The sequence below is a fragment of the Micropterus salmoides genome, unplaced genomic scaffold (assembly GCF_014851395.1).
Source record: "Micropterus salmoides isolate LMB-PRFRI ecotype aquatic unplaced genomic scaffold, ASM1485139v1 Ms_hic_scaffold_7, whole genome shotgun sequence".
NCBI classification, from domain to species: domain Eukaryota; kingdom Metazoa; phylum Chordata; class Actinopteri; order Centrarchiformes; family Centrarchidae; genus Micropterus; species Micropterus salmoides.
In genome coordinates, this window is record NW_024044459.1 from 8143355 (window position 1) to 8168111 (window position 24757).

Consider the following 24757-nt stretch of genomic DNA (forward strand, 5'->3'; position numbering starts at 1 on the left):
CTCAAGACTAATTTGTAAAAGTGAGTCAGGCATCACCTATTGGTAGCAAAAACTGAAATTTATTTTGTTTATTTATTTTTATTTATTTTAGGCTTATTTAACAGGGACAGTGCACACTAATGACACATGAATAAATGTATAATGTGCTGTCCCTGGACAGATTGTAATATGTCACACCTAAAAGAATAAAAGGATTAAAATAGTACATACAGCTTAATACAAGAAATGTAAAATGTATAAAGAAATTACTAAACCAAAACAAGAACAGTTGGTCAATATCAACATCAACACACACAAGCCAAACTGTCAGTCCGTAAAACAAACATGATTACAGTAAGTGAACAAAATTCTTTGTAGTTTGTGCTGATACTTCACAGAGTTTGAATCTTAAGTATTATCAGTTAACATGTACACCCCCAATTCCAGGTTTACAAAATACCAGTAGTGCAGCTGTTCTCATGTTCTTCACTGGTCTCTTAAAAAATGAATCCATCGAGTGGTTGCTTTCGTCCGTTCTCTCCCTTTCAAATTTTGGTTTTCTGGACATTTGTGCTGATTCCCATCACAGATCCATTGGCCCTTCAGCATTGAAGTCTTGGATTGTGAGTCCCTCAAGTGACACCAACATCAGCTTGTCCATCACATCTGCTTTCAGAGATAACCTCCAGTCTGTCTCATATAGCATCAGAATGTGAGCAAACCACATCCTGAGACTTCACAAATGTCGTTTTAGTTTTTCGTTTAGGTTCATCTGGTTCTGTGTCAGTTTCGATCATTTGTGATGTTGACCAGTTAATGGAACTTTTCACCCCGCAGTCAAACAACTTAATTTGCTTTGCCATTGTCTCCACACATGCAGTGTTGTCTAGTTCCGGATCAGACTGTAACACAAATATTTAAATATCACCAATGCAGCAAAAATTAAATTAAAAAGTGGTTGCCACTGATGGCCAATTTTTATGCCAATTTTTCTAAATGGTTGCCTAAGGCAACCTGGCAACTGTTACTGTTGAGCCCTACATACATACATAGTAAAATTACAATGACTCAGCACCCTCCAACATCCTCAACAAAAAACAAGCTTTATGAGACCGGGACTCTAATGGACTGAGAGCTGTTTCTGTTTTTCTACCACCTTTAGGTGACTGCTGATGAATATTCTCCTCCAGATGGGCATATATAGCATCCCTCTTCCCCTCAGTCTAGCTGCATTTCTCTACTTTTGTCTTTCACTTTCAGTCTTTATTTCTTTTCAGTCTTTCATTTCCTCCCTCTTGGTATTTTCGCTTGGTGTGTCTTCACTTTATTATATAAGCATCATGTCACACATGTCTCCTCCTCTTTCTCCTCCTCCCTCTTTGGCTTGTCTTTTTGTCTTCTTTAATACTTCTGTCTATTTGTCTTTTTCTCCTTTAGTTATTTATCCTCCTCAAATTCTCTTTCTCAATGTTTATTCTCCTTCCCTTCCCTTGAGAGTCACTTTAACAGAAAAATAAATTAGTCTAAATTGTGACTGTGATGGATTATCTAGCTGCAGAAAGTCTTTCATAGAAATCAAATGGTACCAGTGTCTGCCTTGAAGGAAGGAAATCAATCTACAAATAATTGGCTGATTTAGAAAATGCCCAGCAGTAATGTATAATCAACATGGTTTTTAGGTAATGGGCTAAAATGTTAAAAACCACCAGTATGGTTGTTTGTGTTGGTGCATTTCTTGACTGAGCAGGTTTGGATTTGATGTTGTAGTCAGGTCTGCGGCATATTTTAACAGTGTGATGGTTAAATGGGGCTTTTAAATGCATCAAGAGGCTTTTTAGTGAAATCAAGTCAAACTTCATTAGTTGAATGTTTCTCATATGAGGAATCTCAATGTGCTTTGAATTATTTGGCCATTAAAAGCAGTTATGGTTTAGATCAAATATCATTTCTTTTCACTTCAAGTGTTTTTCTCAAGCTGTTTGCAAAGAGTAATTCGTTTTCTGGCTCGAAGGCACTTTGGCAGGAGAGCATGTGAGTCGTGTGGGAGTTGAACCTATGACCTCTCACTGATCCTGTCTGACACTCTGCCCCTCTCCCTGGTGGAAGAAAAAAACGTGTGGGAAATAGTTTTAAAATAGTTTGGGCTATGAAAATGTGGTTTTGAACAAGGAGTTTGCTCATGTTAAGAGAATGATGTTTTTGGGTGGACGAGGTGTTGTTTTAGCGCTGGTGTGGCCCAGGAACCATCAACTCAGTGGCTGCGTGTTTAAACAACATCGTGGTCATTAGTTTGTCTGAAGTGGGTGAAATACACCAGATATTTCCCATAAATCATTTGGGTTTGGTCAGATGTGAAATCAAGCTGTTATCACATGTAAGGCATTTCCAAAATCTGATCTGGACAGAGTCACTGACACCTCACACGCAACCAACACACAAATACAACAAAATGTTGCACTACATAGACAAAGAATAAGAGTGACTCCTGTACAGTGCACTTTTTTTGTTTGTTTAGCTGCTCTTTAAAAAAATTTTTTTAATTTTTTGAATTCTTAAGCATGAGTTCATGCTACGCTTTGATTTTCCATCATATCCATAACAGAATAACTATAATACAAATACTAACTTATTTGTGTGGCACTTTTCAAATGAAATGTGTATGTGTTTTATTTCAGGTCCTGCATCTTCTACAGAGCGTGTATGGATATCCCCAGAGGAACAGAGCTGCTGGTTTGGTACAATGACTCCTACACTTCCTTCTTTGGCATCCCGCTGCAGTGCATCGCTCAGGACGAAAACTGTGAGAACACTCCTGACCTTTCTGTCTTTTCTACTTACTTGTCTTTATTATTTTCTTTTGTCTTATAGAAAAATAATCCTTGATTGTTGGGACTCACTGAAACAACAGCTAGACGTTTACTGTTGCAACATTACGTTGTCTCTGTTCTAAAACTTTATCAGGCCACAAGTTTGATACCCAGAACTGCTGTATGGTACATCTGGCTGAAGTGTCCTTGAGCAAGAAATTTAAACATTTACACTTGCTGACTAGTTAGGAAAAAGTGCCCAAAGTGTCAGAAAGGCCATCCTCTAACTAGAAGGTGACGGGTTCAGGTTCCCTTAGCTGCCTCACGATCAGGATCATCAAGATAACAAAGCTCAGCTTAATGCTCCAAACATCCAAACATAAGCCAAACCCCTCGGCTCCGCGTTCAGTCTGTCTGCAGGAAAAAAATGGAGTTTTCTTTGGAAGTAGCTCTTACTTTCTTACCAACAGAGTTTAAACTCTTAGACTAGAGGAAAGCTTTTGGCCCGCCACAAAAACAACACTGAACACAGGTTTTTAAAATTTTTTTATTATTATTATTTTTTTTGCTGCTGTCTGATTTATTTGTCTGACCAACGGATCCAGTCAAAACAAGACTGGAAGAAGTATTTTATTTGTTCAAATGTGGGCACTCTGTGGCCTTGTGTCGGCCCGCTGCACCTCTTCTCTGTCATGGAGCAAGAATGATAAGACGAGTTTTTCCTTAACTTGCTGAAGCTTTCGGTTTAGGTCTTTTGTACTTTTTTGGGTGTTTCTTCTAGTTTTCTGTCTTGTTTTAGTAAAGAAAATACTGTGGCAGGAGGTCCTTAAAATATATTAATTAGATTTTACGCCCATGAGGTCTTAAGAGCTTTAAAAATGTGGTCTTAATTTCAACATAAACATTTAATGTTATTCTTTTTTACTTTTTGCCAGAATTTGCAGCTAAATGCTTTATAACCTGTAAAACATGCATAAGGCATAACATTCAGTAGTATATAGTATAGAATACTTAAATGTCTTTATATTTGTTTGTAAAACAGTCTGCGGTTACAAAGCCCCTCCTCCACCGGTAAGCATGACTCATATTTGGTTCTTTGGTAAAAGTACGCTTTAACAGTTTTGTGATTTCAGCTGGTTGAATGTTTTTGGGATGGTACTGGGATGTGACATTCATGTCCTCAAAACACAGTTGTCATTACCAAACATGGAATATAGTGTGTGAAGTTTCTGTTGTTCTTGTTTGTCTCTGTTAATCACAGCGTCTTTTCTTCTTTCTTCTTCTCTTTCTTTCCTCCTCCACCTCACTTTGTGTCCTCTTTCCTTTTTCCTCCCTCGGTCTCTCTTCTGTCCTCTCTGTTTCTCTGTCACTAATTTATTTTTGTTTACATCTCCAGTTGTCTGCTCAGTCAGCCTGTTTGTATCTTTTCCATTCGAACAGTTTTTCTGTGGAGCAAAAAAAAAAAAAAAAACACAAAACATGAAGAGGGAGTTTTAATCTGTGGGATCTAAATTGAAACGAATTGAATTAGGAGCTCATCTTTCACAGAGTCGCAGTTTAATGAGATCGTGCTGATTGCAAATTAGAGACGTTTGGCCACAAGCTGGTTTGTTTTACAGATGGAACGACTCTTTTACATGACATCGTTCATCATGACAGGACTGTGGCAGCCTCTGCACACACACACACACACACACACACACACACACACTCACATTTGTATTACTGTGTTTATAAGACTTGGTTCGACAGTACATTACTTACAAAACCTTTTTCTCTAATTTCACTGCATTAGCCGTGTGGCTGAAGTGATCGTCATGCCTGTTGACTGGCACAACATGTTAGCCTGAATCTAGTGCAGACGTTCATGGTCCTCAGAGGATGAGTCATAATGGTGATCTTCTGACTTTTCATCTAGTGCGACTAGCAGGACAACATCTCCACTTGTTAAGCCCTTTAGTTTACGTCTGTTAAAGTAATCACTTAATTCCCGTCTCCTCAGCTGTACCAATTGTCTTTGGTAAGTTTTCTGTGACAGCCGGTTGTTATTATCAGTGTTTTATATTACATGGCATGCAGATTAAAGCTAATATGTGGAGGCTTTCTGTGTAGCTGTGCACATTTAATTTCATCTTCAATGAAGGGATGATTTATTACAAGACTGCTGTATTAGATTGCATTAGTTTAGCTAGGTATATCTACTAACTGGCAACTGAGTGTAGATTGAAATAGATGAAACCCTCTTTAATGTGGTAATACATATGCTAAAATAATGGCTAACATAAGTCGTATGCTTCAACTGACAAACACTAAATGAAAAAGAATTAAAACCAAACTGTTTTCAGTTTTAGATTATTTAAACTGTCTTCATCCATGTGAAGATATTTGATCTTCAAAAGTACAGAGCACACATTCGCACACACAGATACGTTGTGTACCAACACACACTCTGGCAAAGGGCAAACACAGACTGGAAGATTTTCAGTTTCACCCGGCAGTGAAAAAAGTTTGTTCACATCCAAATAAAGTGAAATTAGATTACAGAAAGACAGCAGCTCTGCTCTAAATTAAAGACATTTTGCTACTAACTGCATTTGGGTTTTCCATGGAATTGTTATCTGCTGATTGTGCCCACAAAGAAGGAGCGTGACGTCAAAACTCTGCACTGGACTGTGACTTTGTGTCGTCTGTGAAACAGACATTTAGAGTTTTGACCTTTTATTAGTGCAGAGAGCGTCAACTGAGCACATTCAGACTGGAAACCGGACAGTACAGCCGCGGTTTCCTGTAGCTCTCTCTTTATCGTCTGTATTTGCTGCTGCAATGTGCCAATCTGTCAGTGAAGGAAATGTAAGCTGTCAGAACCACAACGTGTGTCTGTCAATGAATCTAGCAAATCCCAAACCTGATGCATGAAAATAAAAATGTTTTGTGACTTTGTTTCTAGTTTCACACAATGGGTTTATGTTTTCAATGTATTAAACAATCCTGCAGTGGAGTGACATATATTTAAATTTAAAATACGGTACAATATATTAGGTTGCATTTCAGGGTAAATCATGTGCTGTTGGTCTCCATGTAGTTCCATTGGACCAGTCTGGGGTTCAGTGTCCTGCCAAACAGCACTCAGAGAGCAGAAACAGACAGTTTGTAATCCTCGTAAATTCAGAGATTTGAACAAGCAACCACACAATCATAAATCAGAAGCCAAAAGAGAAAGAAATGGAGAAACTGGTTTGTTAAAATTATTCAGCCCCAGTAAAAATTATAATGCACCAGGCAATTGTTTTGAGCAGCACAGATGATTAACATCCTGCTCACGAAGTCAAAATCAAACCTTAAACCACCAAGTAAAATGCAAAGGCAACTTTGGGACAAAAAAGTCAGGGATGACCGTACTCTATCTGAACAACTGCAACATTTAATGTTGAACTCTGTTCTTAGCTCTGACCACTGGACCACTGATATTCTATTGATCTAATCAGGTCGGCTGAGTCAGTGAACTCTTCTAAGTCCCTTCTTAAAACGTACTTTTATAGGACAGCCTTTCCTGATTTTAGTTGATTTTATTTTGTTCTATTTTATATTTAATTTTAACATGTATTTTAGTCTCTTAAGTGTTTATATTATATCCAAACTGTAAAATTTAGTTGCAGACCAGAGTCTGGTTTTAAGAAACATTAATTATTTGAAAAAAAAAAAAAAAAACAGAAATCATGTGAATGAAGCCTTCATGTTCAAGCTATAGTCAAGATCATTTTTTAAAAACAGAAACAAATAGTCGTAATTAAGAACAATTCACATAATGCAGCTATAAATTTAACAAAAAGCAATGCATAGAAGAAACTCTAGTACACCAGATGATAACAGGGAGGCAGAGAAAATGCTTCTGTTTCATTTGTTCTGTTAAACTAAGGAAACTAAGGAAGTTAATTCAAAGATGAATTAAGAAAATTAAGAGAAGATATAGAAGAATAAACAGATACTTAATTGAATTTAAGCATAACTTTATTAAGTTAGCAACAAAATCACCACCAAACACCATTAGAAACAAACATAGCATTAAACACACCCGCGCACGCACACACACAGACTTTAAAGATGAACAGAGAACACGTTAGAGCCAAACCACACACCGCTAGACAACAAAGAAAACACACAGACCCTCAACACACTATCAAAGCACACACCCTGTGGTTGTTTACTCATCCACGTTCCAACCAATCACAGCCTGTCGGCTTGACGCTCCGCAGCCCGGCCGCCGCCTAACAACATCAACATGTTCACCGACAGAAAAGGAAAAATGACTTCAGGGGGACTCCTCTTCTTCTCTTCTTTTTCTTTTATCTTCACCATAACACATTTTTTCTCTCCTTTCTCCTAACTACTTGTTCTCCGACATGTAGCAGCAGCAGTAATGTGGAGATGAGTTGTGCTTTCACGGGAACATAAGATAAGACGAGAAGCAGAGGAAGAGAACAAAAGGATGCGAGAACACTTTGAGTGAGCGAGAAGGGAGGGCAGGAGAGAAGAAAAGAAAAGAGGGAACAAGACAGGACAAGTGAAGGAAAGGAGAGGAGAAAAGAGGGAAGAGGAAAAGTAGATTTGGAGGAGGAGAAAAAAGAGACAAGAGCAGACTCAATAAGTTTGAAGGAGGGATGAAGAGTTCGGGAAGGAGAGAGAAAAAGGATGTGTGATGGAAGGACAGAAGAAAGGAAGAGTGAAGAAGATGTTATCTATTTTGTCTACCTCTGCAGTAAACTCCTCTGTATTTCATATCTACATCTCTTTGACATATTATTATTACCATTTTTATAATTGCCTCTATTGATTTCATAAGACTTTATTATCTCTGGTTACTTATCATTATTGATTACTAACAAACATAATCTCAACAATACTTCATACTAGTAAAGAGAGGACGACAGAGACACTTAAGAGGAAACAAAGACACAAACAGGGTAGTCGAACTTTCCCCCTTTAGTTATATTGACCTCAGTATAACAATACAGGTATAAATGTTAAATATAGAGATTGAGTCAGGTTTGATACACTCACAATACTTGTTAGTAGGTAGATCCATTGTGGCATGGGTTCTAATAACATAATATTTACAGTCATATCCTTTACAGTTATACTTAACAATTACAGTATTGTGCAAGAGTCTATTTACATAATACAAAGTGAGTGAACTAAAGAAAAATCTAAAATCAAATCAATATTTGGTGTGACCACCCTGTGTCTTCAAAACAGCATCAATTCTTATAGGTACACTTGCACAAAGTCAGGGATTTTGTAGGCATATTGTCAGGTGTATGATTAAACAATTATACCAAACAGGTGCTAATGATCATATATTCAATATGTAGGTTGAAACACAATCATTAACTGAAACTGAAACTGAAATACAACTGATTGAGGAACAGCCACGGTGAGGCTTCTGAAGACAGTTTACTGTCAAAAGTCATACACCACGGCAAGACCGAGCAACGAGACACAAGTTAGACAGCATCAGCAAGGTCTCTCCCAAGCAGAAATTTCAAGGCATACAGGGGTTTCCAGATGTGCTGTCCAAGCTCTTTACAAGAAGCACAAAGAAATGGGCAATGTTGAGGACTGTAGCCACAGTAGTCAGCCAAAGAAACTTACTGCAGCAGATGAAAGACACGTCATGCTTACTTTCATCAGCTCATCAGCTACCAGGTCAGAAATGCCGACAACAGTGGAACCCATCTACTGTCTGGAGAAGTCTGGTCACAAGTGGCCTTAATGGAAGACTTGTAGCCATACCTCCGACATGGAAACAAGGCCACGCGACTTACCTATGCACAATAACACTGGAATTGGCAGAATGTCAAAATTGTTTGTATTTGGTTGTAGCAGAAGGAAGTTTGTTTGCTGAAGAGCTGGAGAATGACTGTCAGCAGGCGACAGTGAAGCATGGAGGAGGTTCGCAAACGCAGTGACATTTGGTCAGAATGAATGGTCTCCTCGATGCTGAGAAGTACAGGCAGATCATCATGCAATACCATCAGGGAGGCATCAGATTGGCTCCAAATTTATTCTGCAGCAGGACAACCACCCCGAACATACAGCGAAAGTCATTAAGAACTATCTTCAGTTTAAAGAAGAACAATGAGTCCTGGAAGTGATGGCACTGCCCCCACAGAGCTCTGATCTCAACATCATCGAGTCTGTCTGGGATTACATGAAGTGAGAGAAGCAATTGAGGCTGCCTAAATCCACAGAAGGACTGTGGGGAGTTCTCCAAGATGTTTGGGCCAACCTACCTGCAGAGTTTCTTCAAGAACTTTGTGCAGTGAATTTATGCTGTTTTCAAGGCAACGAGTGGTCACACCAAATGCTGATTTGGGTTAGATTTTTCTTCTGTTCACTCACTTTGCATTTTGTTAATGGATAAATATAATCTATCAACATGTCTATTTTTGAAAGCATTCTTACTTTACAGCAAGTATAATTATAAAAGACTTTAAATATTTTCCTATTTTCAACAGATCCCCTGTGCCGAGCCAAACCAGCAATGAATGTATCTGCTAACAAGGGTAGAGAAGTACGAAAGTTGTTGAGAGACATGCTAACATTTTGGTTTTGGTCTTTTCATGGGATATATTGATAATAACAAAAGAAGTAGAATTATGTCAGCCTTGATTAAAACCATATTCAGCACACAGGATAATTGTGTCAGCACGTAAATGACGTTACTAAACAAAGTGATTGTGTTCCAAGATCATACCATTTATGTTGACATTTTAAAAGAATCTTGTTATTTTGAGGAAATCAATCTTAAGTCTGGATGCACATATGTGTGGCTCTGTTCCACATTCCCAAAATGATTTGTGGATCAATTATGTGTTTTCTGTGGAGATGTAAAGATGAGACTTTATTCTGCATGTTGATGAATGAATTATACATACTGCCACCTGAATGTCAAGAAGATATAAACAGAAATTCAAAGGTAGGATGTCAGGGAGGGGTCGTCGTAATGAAGAAGAGAAGGAGAATGAAAAGTGTTAAAACGGGGCTGGAAGTGATAGAAGAGAAAGAGGAGGACTGATACAGAGATAGAGATAGTGATAACTTCACCCTAATTCTCTTCTGTATCAAACACTGACCTCCTTTAAGCTTGAGAAGTTCCTTTTAAAACTGTGTACTCTGATCTGTCAAGGATCAGAGTCTGTAGTCAGTTTGTATTCATGTCACACCCCCCCGGATGAGAACACACCCCTTATAAAGAAAGAAAGCACAGACTCTGCAGTGTTGCAAACTCATTCTGCATAATTTTCCCATTTTGATGATGCATTTCATGTGCAACCCAAACTATATTGACTTGCATTTTTTGTATATGCAATGTTTGTAGCAAAATGAATTAAGTGTTGGCGAGCGGCGCATAACATGGGCATCGATAGTGCCGTCGGGCAACTTACAGATGGTGTAATTATCTCCTCATAAGGTTATTAGAGGATCAATGAAGCCTGGTGGCCTGATGGCAGAGGTGAGCTGATGACGGATGGAAAATGGTTATGATGAACCGACTGCAGAGTTGCAGCACAGCAATGTTAGAGAGGGAAGAAAAAAGACAGCATGGTCTTCTTGGATTAGTGCATGGTATGTACTTAAACATAAGAGAAAGAGGTCAGAGGTACTGTGATGTACTTCCTATTTAAGTGATTTGTCATTGCCTTTCAAAAGAACCCATCTTGTTAGGTATTGGGAATGGCTATGGTTCAACTAACATTCACTGTTGGTAGAGGATGGGACATAAATGATCTCTCTTGTGACAGAGAGAGTAATTGAGACGATTCAACTTCCTGCCAGTCTACATGCCAAGTTTTTCTGAACAAACCAGTTTTACAGAATGAAAAGTGAAACCATCCACAGTGAGTTAAAGTAAGACATGCCCTCTTAATGTCATTTCAGACATAATGAAGGGTTATGGAGTCCAGGTCCGTCAGTTGCTTAGACCACAAAGCAGAACACAGCTGAACTCTGGGTCAAGTGAGGACAGCTGGCATCAGCTGGTTCACCCAAGATCTAATTTACACACTTTTATATAATGTGTTTTTTCCTGTTAATGTCATTTTACTTGACTGTTTGATTCACCAGCAACACTTCTGCATCCTAAATCTGTTCATATTATCTGTCTAAAACATTTATCTTGCCTGCTTCTATGTAGAGATTTTTTGTTACAAAGCACTTATGAAAGCAGAAACAAAGTGCCTCACAAAATAAATACAGTTATGAGCACCGGAAGAAAACTTTAAGAATAAAGTACACAAAGGACGAATGCACAATAATACATACAACAATAATTGAAATAAAATACAGATTGACTTTAACATAAGCACAAGACAGTACTTTAATGTTCTTAATACTGGTAGAATCAGTAGTAGTAGCATTTGCCATAGTTGTTGTGGTCATACTAGTTACAGTACCAGTAGTAGTAGTAGTAGCAATAGTAGTAGTAGTGGTAGAAGAAAAAGAAGGACATAGGTAGTAATGATATTAGGTGTAGCAGCACCATTATGAGTAGTAGTAGCAGTAGTAGCAAGAGTAACAGTAAAAGTTGTAGTGGTTTTGTCCAAGTAAATTAAAACCCACCAGGACTGCCATCATGTGATAACCCTCCAGAAACAGGCTGAAGGCCCAGTTTGGGCACTAAGCTATAGCCAATACATAGTTTGAGAAAACATTTCTGTGGTCAGAGAGAGCAGAGAACAGTATGTCACTGTAACTAATGACCAGACTCAGCCTAACTGTACCCATAATTCCATTCACTGGAACCAGGAGCTGCAGTTTGCCCTGGGCTAGCCAGGCGGATCTGGCCTCAGTTAGGACAACATGGCTTGTTTTCTGTTTCTATCCAACAGCAAAAAAATAATTCCTTTTATTCATCAAGAACAGCCCACAAACAAGAATTTGTCTTGGCGACAGATACATCTTAGACATATAGAAGGCCACCTGTAAAGTTGCTTTGAACTAAGTATGGGTTCGTTGATCCACCCACTTTTGTCACTTGACCAGATCTGTGTTGCAGTCTAACTGGCCTTCTCCTCAGCTCTGTCCTCCAGCTCGTCCTGAAGGTCCTGAGACTTTCCCAAGCCAAGTCAGATATGTAATCCCTCCAGTTTGTTGTGGGTCTGCCTCAGTGGACTCCTCCCAGTTGGACTAGAATACATCGTCAGGGAGGCATCCTGCACAGATGCTGAACCACCTAACAGACTCCTTTCACCGTGAACGATCACTGTTGGTTCTACTCGAGTTTCTTGCTGATACCTGAGTGTCTCATTCTGGCCCAAAGTACTGCTAACCAATATATCATACCGGAACCCAGAATTTAATGGGCTTAAGATTGTAGTGTTTAGTATCATGCTGCAGCATCTGCTCTGCTCTTTGTGTCGGGGCTGAGCTCCTCCACACACACACGAAGCAGCCAGCAGAGCATAGAGGCTGTGGTGGAGACAGTGAAATGAACCAGGTGAATTGAAGAAAACTCCAAGATTTCTCAAGTTGAGGACTATGCTCTTTACTGTAACTACATTCAATAACCTTTAAAGTAAAAAGCCAATTGTTACATCCCAGCTCACTAGGGGAAAGGGGACGTACGCATAAACCAGATGTACTTGGTATGGTGGAAAAGTTATTTATTTATACTAGAGTTGACAAGGTTTTAACAAACTAAAGTTGGGCAAGTGGGTGCTGTGAAAAACATAAACTCAAGATAACAAAAAGAGATCCCTCCAAAACAGGGATTACTAACTCAAAACAAAACACAGGGAGCACAGCACCCCTAAACCTAATGTACTAAACAAGGGAAAATCCTACGTGTAGAGTGGGTGTCAGTACTTACTCTAAAACCTAGCCCAACTCTGCAGACGCACGGTTATACAAAAACTAACTCAAGGGTGTCTCCTACTTTAGCTAAACAGCTAACACAAAGACTAATCTCAACAAAGAAAATACTGACTCTCAGTAATAGCAGTAACAAACACAAGCAGGCCACAGAAGTGAAGCTGCTGCAACCAGCAAACAATATACATACGTTAGGCTCAATACAAACAGTGATCAGCACAGAGGCAAAACAGTTAATGACAGAGAGCGCCCCTTGCACGGCAGTATGGTGGCTTTTATAGCAGCAGGCCTCAACCACAGCTCACAGATTGGTGGACGGTATTGGGACTGCTCCAATCAGGATAGATGTAGGCGGGAGCAGACAGATCCTCACTGACACCAGCCAATCCTCAGCCGGTCCATGTGTTTTGGTTACACATGGACAGTAACCAAAACACACGGCTGCTACCAGCGGCCGTAACAGCAATATTTTACCAATATACCTGTTCAACAAGACTACAAATGTAGAAAGCAATATTGTTATTTGCTCATCCACCGCTGCTGTGGTTTACACAAGCAGTTCTGTGAAAAGTGAATTGTTAAAAATAAGCTAAAAGCTAAGCTAAAGCTGGCTGTCGGTAGTCTAACTGTTAGTTTGTTAATTATTATTATTATTATTTATTTTTTTTTGTCATGCAGTAGTTATTACCTTACATATAATCTGCCACAATGACTATTCTATCCAATGCTACAGAAACTCTATGATACAGTGACGCAGAGGAAACGCTGCCCTTAAATTAATCTAATACTACATGACTGTCTACAACGAGGACCTGCAACTGTGTGTTAGATACTTGTTCAGCTCACGTTTATTCACAAGTCCCCTCTGGTTTAATCATTTCTGACACGCCGACTGTAACTAGAGACACTACAGTTTAATCACTCTTTAATGTTAGCCTCCTCCACTGATAAACACGGCATTAGCTTTGTGGCTAATTTAGCAACAGGCAGCGTTATCTGCAGTTGGTGATGTTGGAAAGTATTTAGAAGTAATAAATTAGAGAGAAATGAGAGGTCACTAGAACTGCCAAACTGTTTCAGAAATTAATCTACAATCACGTCTGTCAGAAGCGCAGCCTCCAACACTGTGTTACCGTAACATTAAACACACGCTGAGCCTGGAGAGGGCAGTGAAAAACGGGAGGGTTAGCGAGTCTGGTCTCCAAAGAGGAAAGTGATGAGGGCTATTTTTTATTATTATTAAAGTCATGTAACTGACATGACAAAAGGGAACAGTGAGTGTCAGAGCTAACACTGGCTCTGAGCTCTGCAGTCAGCTGATGTTTTGTTCTGTGGTGCTACCTTGTTGTTAACAGAGGAGCTGCAGCGCTCCCTCTGGTGGGCAAACCGTGCTACATTCATGACATGAGCGAAGGATCCGACTCTATGTTTCTCTTTTTTAATAGTCAGATATCAGCTGTTATGAACGCCGATGCTAGCTGATATCGGCAGATAATAACTGCAAAACAATAAATCGGTCGGGCTCTATGAATCACATCAGCAGAGAGAGGAGCAGGAGGAGGGGGAAAGGAAGGACTGATACTGACTGATGTCTGTGTTCTTCATTCAACTTCACTTATTATTTGACATATTAGATTTGTTTCCAGTGAGATATTATTGAGTTTATAAATTGACTATGCTGCTGTAAAGTCCAGGACAGATGTAAGGGTACAGTGTGCTTCACTTGGGGTGGTCTGATTGAACTTGTGCACAGTTGATGTGAACTGTTAAATCTTTAGAGTTCCTTCCTGAAAGCGAACTATCCCATCTTAGTTAGCATGCTAGTGGCTAGTAATAAATGTGTTTTAATAGTCACCAACTTTGGCATAACCCCGCATTTCAGCTATAAGCAGTGAACTGTGGGTTTGTTTTTCCCCACTTTTGTTGAGAAAGTATTTTTCAAAACTCATTCTCTTGAAACTACTGCGTAACCCAACTATTTCTGTCTTTTGTTTTTTGTCTCAAGTAAATGTCCCAGCCACGGTGGTGGAAGCCATGACCAGGCAGGAGTCCCTCCAGTCCTTCAGCAAGAACGGCAAACCCCCCTCCTCCTCGTCTTCCTCCTCATCCCCCCCTTCCACCGCCCTCATGCGCTCCATGGTCTTCCCCCACTCCCCCTGCCCGAGGAATTTCTCGCTGTTGGACAAGGTTGGGGTCGGGGTTCAGTCAGAGTCCAGTTTCAGCCAGTTGGGGTCGAAGAACCAGCGAATCCTGGCGAGCCCAACCTCCACCAGCCAGCTGAGCAGTGATTTCAGCGACTGGCACCTGTGGAAGTGTGGCCAGTGTTTCAAGACCTTCACTCAGAGGATCTTGCTGCAGATGCATGTCTGTCCGCAGAATCCTGACAGGTAAGACATTATCTAGTAATGCAATCTCTATATGAATGTTGATGCTGGATAAACAGCAGAAACTATTACAAAGTTCATTAATTCCTTAATGCGACTTGAATGTTGACCAAGTGTCACAAAAGATCTGTTCCCACCAGAAGCATTTCAATATGGAAAAGAATTTGTAAGCGTTAGACTCGTAAACTGTATGGATTAAACTAATAGTGGTGTAAAAAGATGCTCCAGTGAGAGTTTGGGATTGACCCCTCAAACTTTCTAAAAACGACCTAAGGTGACAACTTTTTTAGCCCCAGCTGAAGCAACTGCATTGTAGCCAAAATATTGTAAAACGAGTCTAAAGCCCAATATCTTTGAAACATATTTAACTTTTGGGCCCCATAGTGCAAATGTTTGGGTACAAACCATTCAGACTATGATGCACAACCTGTTTGGAAAGTTTAATGGACATTTTATTTTTTTAGCTTCAAAGTATTGATCACATCAAGATTTGGACAGGGGGGGCGTCACCCAGCAGAGAATGCGCACCAGTCGCCCAGGTTAAAATCTGACCCGTGGTTCAATTGCTGCAAGTCATCCCCTCTTGCTCTCCTATATTTCCTGTCCTCTTTGGCTGCACAAACTTAAATAAAAGATTTTGACTCTTAAGAAAGACTTATGGATAAATAATATTATATAATGTGATAGAATTATATGATATTAATATTATTATATGTAAATACAACATTGGTAGTCACTTTTACAGTCCTGAGATTCAATGTATTTAAAATCAAGACAAATTTCTCTAATACAGCAAGATACAAGATTGTTTCCTGTAACTTCTGATGACTTAAAAGAGAATAAAATTTTATATTTCCACCCTTTCTTTTTGGGTAGCGAAGCAAAAATGACACAGACTACAGTGTTTTAAATACCTGTTGTTGCAGTTTTTCTCAGCAAGCCGACAAACCAGACATTTAGTTCTAATAAATTCCTTCTCATCATCACATTTGTGTGTGACTTAAAGTGGGAGTTTGTGGATGAGAGTGAAGAGAGTGTAAAAGTGTTTGAGTGTGTGTGTAACATCTGCCAACTTAATTATATACAGCATGGATGGAGGAAGGAGGGAAGAAGAGGAGATATGTGTGTTTGTATTTGTGTGTGTGTTGAGGGGGGGCAGAGGATGTATTGGAAATTTTTTGCTTAGCTTTATTTTTTGTGGTGAGAGTCAGAGCGGCGTATAAATCAGTGCTGTGCGTCAGTGAGAAATACCTCGCCTTACGGTGACGGGGCCAGGAAAACAGATGCCACTTATTCAATAAAGTAATACTCATAGGGAAGAAAAATGTAGGCTGGATATGGAGGGGGGAGGGAGGGTCGATGTGGAGCTGCCTGTCAATAGGAAGGTTTTATGGGACAGAGGAGCAGATAAAATTCAGCTGAACAAGCCAAATAGGCCTAAGTGAGCCTGCAGCTCCAAGGCCCCACTGTGCCTGTAGACCAGTATGCCCAACACAGCATCACCCTGCCCATATAAAAAGTTCTGCCCACTTTTTCCAGCTCACTTCCTGTAGCCCCAGTCAGAGATTTTTGTATTCTGCTTCGTCATTGTACACAGAACCCCAGAGGATGACAGGATGGAGAACTGCAAAATACTACAAACCTAGTCTTGGATTTACATCAGGGATGTAAGTCCAACCCTAACTGTAATGGAAATAAGTAAAATTGTAGGAGCAGGGCAAATAAGTACTCCAAACATCAGTCTAAACTGGCAAGACACATCAAAATTCTTCAGGTACAGCCCTAGTATTTTCCCTTCGAGGACATCCTTAGTGTTTTTCTAAAAAGCCATTACAACATATGATTTTGCAAACATCACCAATACCCGCAGTTCCCATGAATCTAAGCTATAGGCAAGCCATAGATGCGCTGTCAAAACTTCACTAAGGAGGTTTTATACATCCTGTAGGTGGTTATAGAGGTCACTGAGGTTTTTGGGGTTCTGTAGGTGGTTCTAGTGACCCTTATAGAGGTCCTACATGTCCTTTAGGTGATATGTTTGGTTAGCAGTCCTGCAGATGGTTCTAGTGGTAGTTTAGTTTTTTTTTAGCGTTCACTGAGGGGGGACTTGGTGTAGTGTAGGGGTTTCTAGATATCTTTCAGGAGGCTCTAGCAGTCGTTGAGGATTCCTTAAGGTGGTGTTGTGGTCATTCAGGAGGATCTTGGAGTCCTGTATGAGGTTCTGGTGGTCCTTTGGGAGATTATTGCAGTAACTGAAGTTCTTTTAGGTGGTTATAATGATCACTGAGGAGGTTCTAGCTCTCTTTTAGGTGGTCGAACACCCAAGCCAAGGAGCATTGAAGCTGTTACCATACTAACACCCTTTATGTTGTTTTTTATCTACCCATTGTAGTCACCCATCTGTATTATCTGTGAAGAGTGTTTAGACATTAAACCAGTATATATATGTGAATAAAGAACCTGGCTTTGCGCCTTTCTCTTTCCTTTCTTGATTTCTTAGTAATGCTTCTCTCTCCCCTCATCCCCCCTCTCCCTTCATACATATTTATTGATGTTTACTTGATGGGAACATTTGGTGCCCAAGACAGATGGCTCTTTATATCAGCTTAAAAAAAACCACCACACACCTCCTCTCAGCTCCATCTCTTTCTGGTTTGTTTTTTTCTGCTGACTGTTTCTTTTTCTGAACTTTTTCGTCTTCCGTGTCATGTTTTCCCCCCTGTGTCATTTCAACAAAATCCATCATCAGAGGAGCAGTTTGTTTATGTCAGTGAGGCCTTGGAAGTGCTTTCGATTCAGTTTTAAACTTGTGTCAGGATGCAGGACACTGTTTAAGTTCTGTGATGGCAATGAGTGATGAATCAGGAAAAAAACCTGAACAGAAATAGACTGCGTTTCTACTTATAGGTTTGACATATTACAAAAGCAACGCAGTATAAACTACTGCAATGAACTGAATTAATAACCACAGCTTTTATGATTGATGTGTTTATTGCACTGGTGTTTAAGAGTCATTAGTGCTTTTACTGAAAATGGGGTACTTTTGGGAAGCACTTTGATCTCCAGTGTTCACAATTGAGGTCTCATTCTGGTGGCTGATGTTGTTTATGAATAAAGCATGGATGTGTATATCGATATAATCACGCATGTATATCAAAGGACATAGAGTTTACAGCATCACAGAGTTGACTTTTAAGGGGAATTAAATGCTAATGTTGTCATTTGTTTTTACTTTCTATCAATGCCTTGTCGAGGACTTGGCCTCAGCACACGGTTCTTCAGTTTTTCCAGTGATACAGTTAAACATTTAACATTCTCTATTACTCATGTAAGGATTACAAGAATCTCACACCAGTAATGGGGCATGTTAAATGTTTCACTCTATCACTGGAGAACCTGAAGGACCCTGAGCTGATTAACAAGTATGAACCTGAGAAAAACTTGTGGTTTTGATCCAGCATTTAGAAGTCACTGATGTTTGATTCATTTTCATGGTGATATTTTCACTTAATAGAGTTTCCAATTGTCTTAACAATTTTTATGTTTGGTCTAGCTTGTACTCTTATTCACAGTGACTTGAAGTCAACATTGAGTAACCCCGCAAGTCAACATTGATTCGAGACCATGATTACATAATATAGCGTACAAAGAACATGGACAGTAATGATAAAACAATGGTTATAAGTGCAGTTTTAGTTACTTATATATAATTATTTAACTATTCTTCAAGAAGGCACCTACTTTACATGTAATGTTAGCTTTATTTAGATGGGAAAACAGTGGAGACATTTTGAAGCAAGTGTGACCAAATCAACGATGTGTTAAAAGTTATATTTGTAATAAAATTTGAAAAAAAAAACTGCATCCTCTGCCCACTTGATCTCATAGTGTCTTTCAATGGACAGCAGGTATATTTTGACACATTAACAGATAGGGCTGCAATGATTAGTCGACGTGATCGACAACGTCGATTATAAAAATACGTTGCCATGAAATTTCATTGTCGATGTTGTTACAGATATGCTGTTTAAGGGACAGATAGTCTTCTTATTAAGAACATGTCTGGTTGTTCATTTCTAACTGCAATGCACTCCGTGGAATGCTAGGGGCAGCATCGAGAAGCGGAAGCAATGGTTTTTACAAGTTTTGTACGCATTTTCATCACTAAATACACTTTTGAGAGGTTTTGAGGCGAGAAATCAACCATGTAGAACTTGACTATTGGCAGCTTTTACTAGAGTAACTGGGACCACTGCAGCAGCAACAACAGAGCAACAGAGGAAAGGCCACAACTGTAAGATAGTTTCAATGTTCGTACCGCTGTTACTCTGTATTTACAATCTGAGTAAAGGTAGTATGAAAGGGGACTGTTGCTTTATTATTCTAAATAAACATTACATTGTTAGTGTACAGTTGTAGTTATAGTACTTGCTTTTAATGCGCATTTATTTTCTGTAGTTCCAAAGCAAAAATCTTTGTTAAAAACGTTTTAAAGTTAAAACCTGAGCTTATTGTTTTGGGTGATAAAGCCTGTTATCTAGCCTCTCCATAGTTCTTTTGCATTCTTGGTTTTGAGGTCTCATGGTTGATGCCGACTAAGCGAATGCTCTTTTAGTTGTGTTGGCAAACACATTAGGCGCAATAGTAAATCAGTGACTTTAAGGAGTATCCTATGCTGTCCAGTCTTCTTCCCTGGTTTCCCCCTGGCGTTGATACTAGTGTTCATTCTGAATAGAAACCTTGCTCACTTAATGGTAACGTTAGCTAGCTAGGCTGTATTTTGGAGATCAGTAATTCACTTGAAAGATATTTAATTAGTTTAATGGTTTAATTTGGGTTAGGGTTAGGGGGTGACAAAAATAATCGTGACTAGTCAACTAATTGAATAAACAAATTAGTCTACTTCTGAGAGGAGCCTTTTGGGTAATCAATGCAGCATCACTACCTTCTGACTAAACTGTGCCCATATAGAGTTTAATAAAAATGCAAATTCTCCAGCAGGGCTCAGTATTTCACTCACATATGCCCCTAAAAATAGATACATGCCAGCAGGGGTGGACTGACAATAATTCAGGCCGGGAATATGACTCGACCCCAGACCACCTTGTTCACACAAAACCCCAGACCGCTAATTTTTGTGGACTAACCCTATTTGTTGATGTAACAGGTTACATAGGTACCAGGTATAGTCTTGCCATGTTCATCTACTGACTTTTGGGACTGATCATTAAAGCAGCGTAGGTGAATACTGAGTTTTCAAGTTATTCTAAGGAACTTGAACAAAACCCACAACAATGAAAGTAAGTTGGCCTATTATGCAAAAGTCCAAAAAGAACCCCTACACAAAAACCTATTGATTAGCCCACAGTCAGTCACTGGTGTCCATAAAGCAAACAGCACAATAATAAACACATCTGTCTGTCAATAATTTCTACTAGATCGCCTAGAGACTATTTAATGTTATCTACAGGCCAGGTCAATAAAGAAAATACAGAGATTCAGTAGCACACAGAAGCTGTTGCCATGGTTACAGCGATGTTTCTTCGCAGAGCCCTTATTTGCTTTTCCTTGTTTGCCTGTTTGTTCATATGAGGAGCACAGTGACAGCCCGCAGATCCGCAAGAGGAAGGAAAAGGCTTTTTACAGACAAACGCTAAAACATGTGGCCAGCTGCGTGGAAGCTCTTAACAACGGCAGAGAAGCCGTGTTAATGATGCTTATAAACTACTGTAAGTCAACACATCCCCCAGACTCTCAAACCAGTGTAATGTTATAACTAAATAAAACTGTAACATTGCATGATCAACAATAAACCTGTAACTTGTTTGCAGCCGACATTAATAATTAACGTGATGGCAGCCAGCAGGACGTAAATGATTACGTTAATCAACCATCACAAGTTTGGCAAGTAAACAAACGCTCATTCATCTTTTCATAACGGACGACAGTCGGAGTAAACCTCCCGTAGGTTGTAGCTAAAGAAAGAAGCAAGCTAACGTTAGATGGCCAATACTAACCTCAGGTTACTAACATATTTTGTGTTGAGCGCTTCTTTGTTTGGGTCTTGTTGTATGAAGTTTTAAAGCCAAAGTTTATGATGAATGGCACAGCAGCTGCTGGTGTTTGTTGTCCTCTCTCACGTGTAGCCGCGCGCAGCTGATACTACGTGTTTTGTAGGCAGGTTATAGGGTAACGGAGGGGGGGAATAACAGCAAGTTCATTAGACATTTCCTAAAAATAAGCTACTTTATACTACTTTATACTTTATTCAGTCCCATCGCTGGGAAATTTGTCTTGGACAACGTGCAAAATCAGTACATACAAAAACAACATACATTAAAAGCAAAATAGAAACAAGTGGAGACACAATGGCAATAAATGCATACAATGATAGAAAAGAGAGGTAAATACATGTAAGACACAATGGCAATTCACAGTATTTTATCTCTATTAAACGCTATGATTGCAGTAGTCTGTTAGACCTGCACATCAAAACCCTATACCTCTTTCCTGATGGTAATAATTTAAAGTGGGCATTCAGGATATGAGTATTGTCTCCGACAATTTTCTTAGCATGGTTTAAGATAGAAGCATCAAACATCTCTTGTAGTGATAATCTCTCCTCACCCCCTATAATTTTAAAGTCGGTGTGTACCAAACGTCCTAACCTCGATTTTAATTGGACAGACAAGTTACCATACCATGCAGTGATGCCAAATCTAATCAAGCTCTCGAAAATGTACATTGTTCACAAGTCCCGCACCTCGAGTCTCAAGTCAAGTCTGAAGTCACTGTGTGTGCGACTTAATTTGGACTCGAGTCCGAGTCTCAAACTCGAGTCCCCATCTCTGCCCCGGACTGAGTCTGTCTGCGTCACGTCGTCCAGAGCGGATCGCAGCCATTCTAGTCTGTGCTCACACTAGACGCGCTGCAGTGCGTCCTAGAAGTGTCTCTCCGCTGCACTCCAGTGTGAATCATAGCGATTGTGTTTTTGCGCGGCTTCTGTCAAGTGGCACAGAGCAGATGAACCGGGCAGAAAGTCAGACATAAAACGGCAGAGAATTCAGTCAATTTTCAAAATAAAATACCCTGTCCAGACTCCCTATCGTATATCAACAATAACAATAAAACAGGCAAAAAAAGAAACAATTTAACTACGTAGCCTATTTAATCATAGCAGAAGCATATAAAGCAAGCACTGATCACCAAATCAACAAAATCTAAACATGTCAGCAAAATAAGGCAGGCAAAGCGCTCTATTCTGAAATGCTCCTTGTGGGATGAGTAGAAGGGATGATAGTAGAAGCAAAAAAGGACAAAAAACAAGTCAAATTTGCTAATAAGTTTGCCATTTGTTTGAAATACAAATGTTACTTTATGATTAATGTATTTTTAAAACGTGTCTACTTAGAATATAATGTTTTTAGTAGGTAATGGTCATTCTTGTGGTGGTTTACCGTTGAATCCAGGAGTGAAGGGACTGTTTCATTTGATAACAACAGCTAATTGTTTTTTTCTTGGCTGTTTAAAGGGCACTGCATGCTGTACTCTTGCATGGCCATGACTTCATGCACCCATGCCACCGGGTTGGTTGGCCTCTTGCACCCACGCTACCTGCTTGTGGAGACAGTTAACGGCAGGTCACTGAGAAATTTCCCAACTCTCATGACGGCCAATCCGCCACTGCATGCAAACTCGCAAAATTATTTACAAGCATAGTTTGCCGGTAAAGACTACCTAACTACAACCTACTGTAACCTTCCACCATCCCTCCACCTGGAAGATATCCCAGTTTAGCTATTTTGGTTCCCTTTTGTTGAAACATCACTTTGTTCAAATGGCACTTTTTGTGAACCGACCATTCACAGCCTGGATCAGGCAGGACAGTTTGACAATACCATGTTCTGCATGAATGGTTATGATTATTGACAAGTTAGTGCTTGGCATTAACAAATCAGAGACTAACCACCGTGTAGACCATTTTGCATGAGGATTTAATGATTGAAAACAGCCCATAAAAATGAGGCCCCTCTATTGTCCAAGTGGAATTAATATTATGCGAGCGGTAAGCTGTATAGTATGCTATTATATGAAATTATAATGAATATAGCAACATTATATAATTCATATATTAATATTATACTAATATTATACCTTTTATTTAATGTATTTAATATCATAATAATACACTCATTTATATTAGCCCCACCTCCAGGTTGTGGATCGAGCCTCTGCAGTGGACAGATGTAGATTAAGCCAGAGCCAGGATGCCATTGTGCCAATATGTGCTCCTTCTAGCCAGACTCCATCCATTGTTTTAAATATTATGCTTTAATCTTGTATACATTAATTGTGGTGTGGTTTACGTGGGTGGTGCTGGTGTTTCATGTATACGTCCCTGGTTCATAAACTAGTCTCACATTTCACAAACTGCAATGCACCAGTAGAGTTTTCTGTGATCATCTAATCATATCACTGTGATGAGTGGTCAGCATTTTAAAAGCGTTTCTGTGTCAAATTAAAAAAAGATATGTTTCAATGTTTTAAAAAAGCTTTGCTAATATTATAAGGCCCATACAGAGTGTGCAGATACTAGGGTCTTCACTCCCATAGTCCTCCACTGGTGTAACATCATAATTGCACAGAAGGAGAGCACACAGACACACAGACAGTATACACATATGTATGTAATAAATTGTTTGTTAATAAAAATTCTTTGTGTGCTCCTATTTTTATTTTTTTTTCTTCATTCAGGAGCATTTGTTCTTCTTCTTGGAGCTGTGCTCTCAGGGACTTTACTGTAACTACACACGTGCATCTCTTATGCCTCAGATCACACAGCCTTCCTTTTAATCTTCCATACCACAGAATATAAGAATGTGATGGTCTTGTGATGCTCATAATTGTTTGAAAATATAAATGATTTATTGATGTTAAAATGTAAGGTGGGGCCCCTCTCATGTTTTAACATCAGTTGAAGGCTCACTTGTTACTCTGTGAGCTGAGAAAATTCACAAAAACACAATTAACTCTAAATGTTTGAATGTCAGGCTAAAACAAGACAGCTTCTCTGTGTTGCTGAACAGTTCGCGTTTAGGAGATTTATCACCCAACAGTGAGGACATATTTGCATTTAAAACTAACACAGATGTGTGTTGTCTCTGCTGGACACACAGATGTGTTGAAAAATTACTTTCTGCAGTGTGTAGCTAAAGGAGTAACTAATAACGACCCATCACTGTGATGGACGGGCTTGTAGAAATTCCTTCATAGTCTATTTTTATCTGTCATGTTTGCCCCCTCCCCTGCATGTACACAGACAGAGAGAGTCCTTCGCTCCCTAATGACTGTGAATAGTTGCTATATACTTTTAATACTATATTTACTACATATTTAACTTTTTCCAGGTTTTTGGCCCGGAACCATAGTTGGGAGGGCGTTGGTTTCTTAGACTCATTTAGCCTGGCTCATAGCTGGTAACGTACAGCATAGCCAGACTTCTCAGCACTTAATTTTTGCGCTGTGCCAGCACTGGAGTGATTAGTAAAATAAAGTACGTAGCTTATAACAAGTGGTCCAGACCGCTCTGCTGATACAGGATGCTAACAAGATCTTGGTGTGGTGGAAGTTTTGCAACCTGAGCATCTAGCCCTGTTCAAACATTTGAAAATCGTGACCCATCGCTAGTAAAAACCTACTTTGTATACGAGTGGATTT

General features: G+C 39.4%; 1 protein-coding gene across 4 annotated transcripts in view; it reads left to right on the forward strand.

The window, feature by feature from the left end:
* The window catches only part of prdm6 (PR domain containing 6), a 106379-nt gene that overhangs the window by 66211 nt on the left and 15411 nt on the right, over positions 1–24757 (forward strand). For 2 of the 4 annotated variants that reach the window (XM_038703811.1, XM_038703812.1), the window contains exons 6-7: positions 2655–2779; positions 14662–15043. In XM_038703811.1, coding sequence (XP_038559739.1) covers positions 2655–2779; positions 14662–15043 — 507 coding nt within the window. Of the gene's footprint in view, positions 1–2654; positions 2780–14661; positions 15044–15504; positions 15858–22571; positions 23166–24757 lie in introns of those variants that run through there. The other 2 variants (XM_038703813.1, XM_038703814.1) reach the window with 2 other exon arrangements.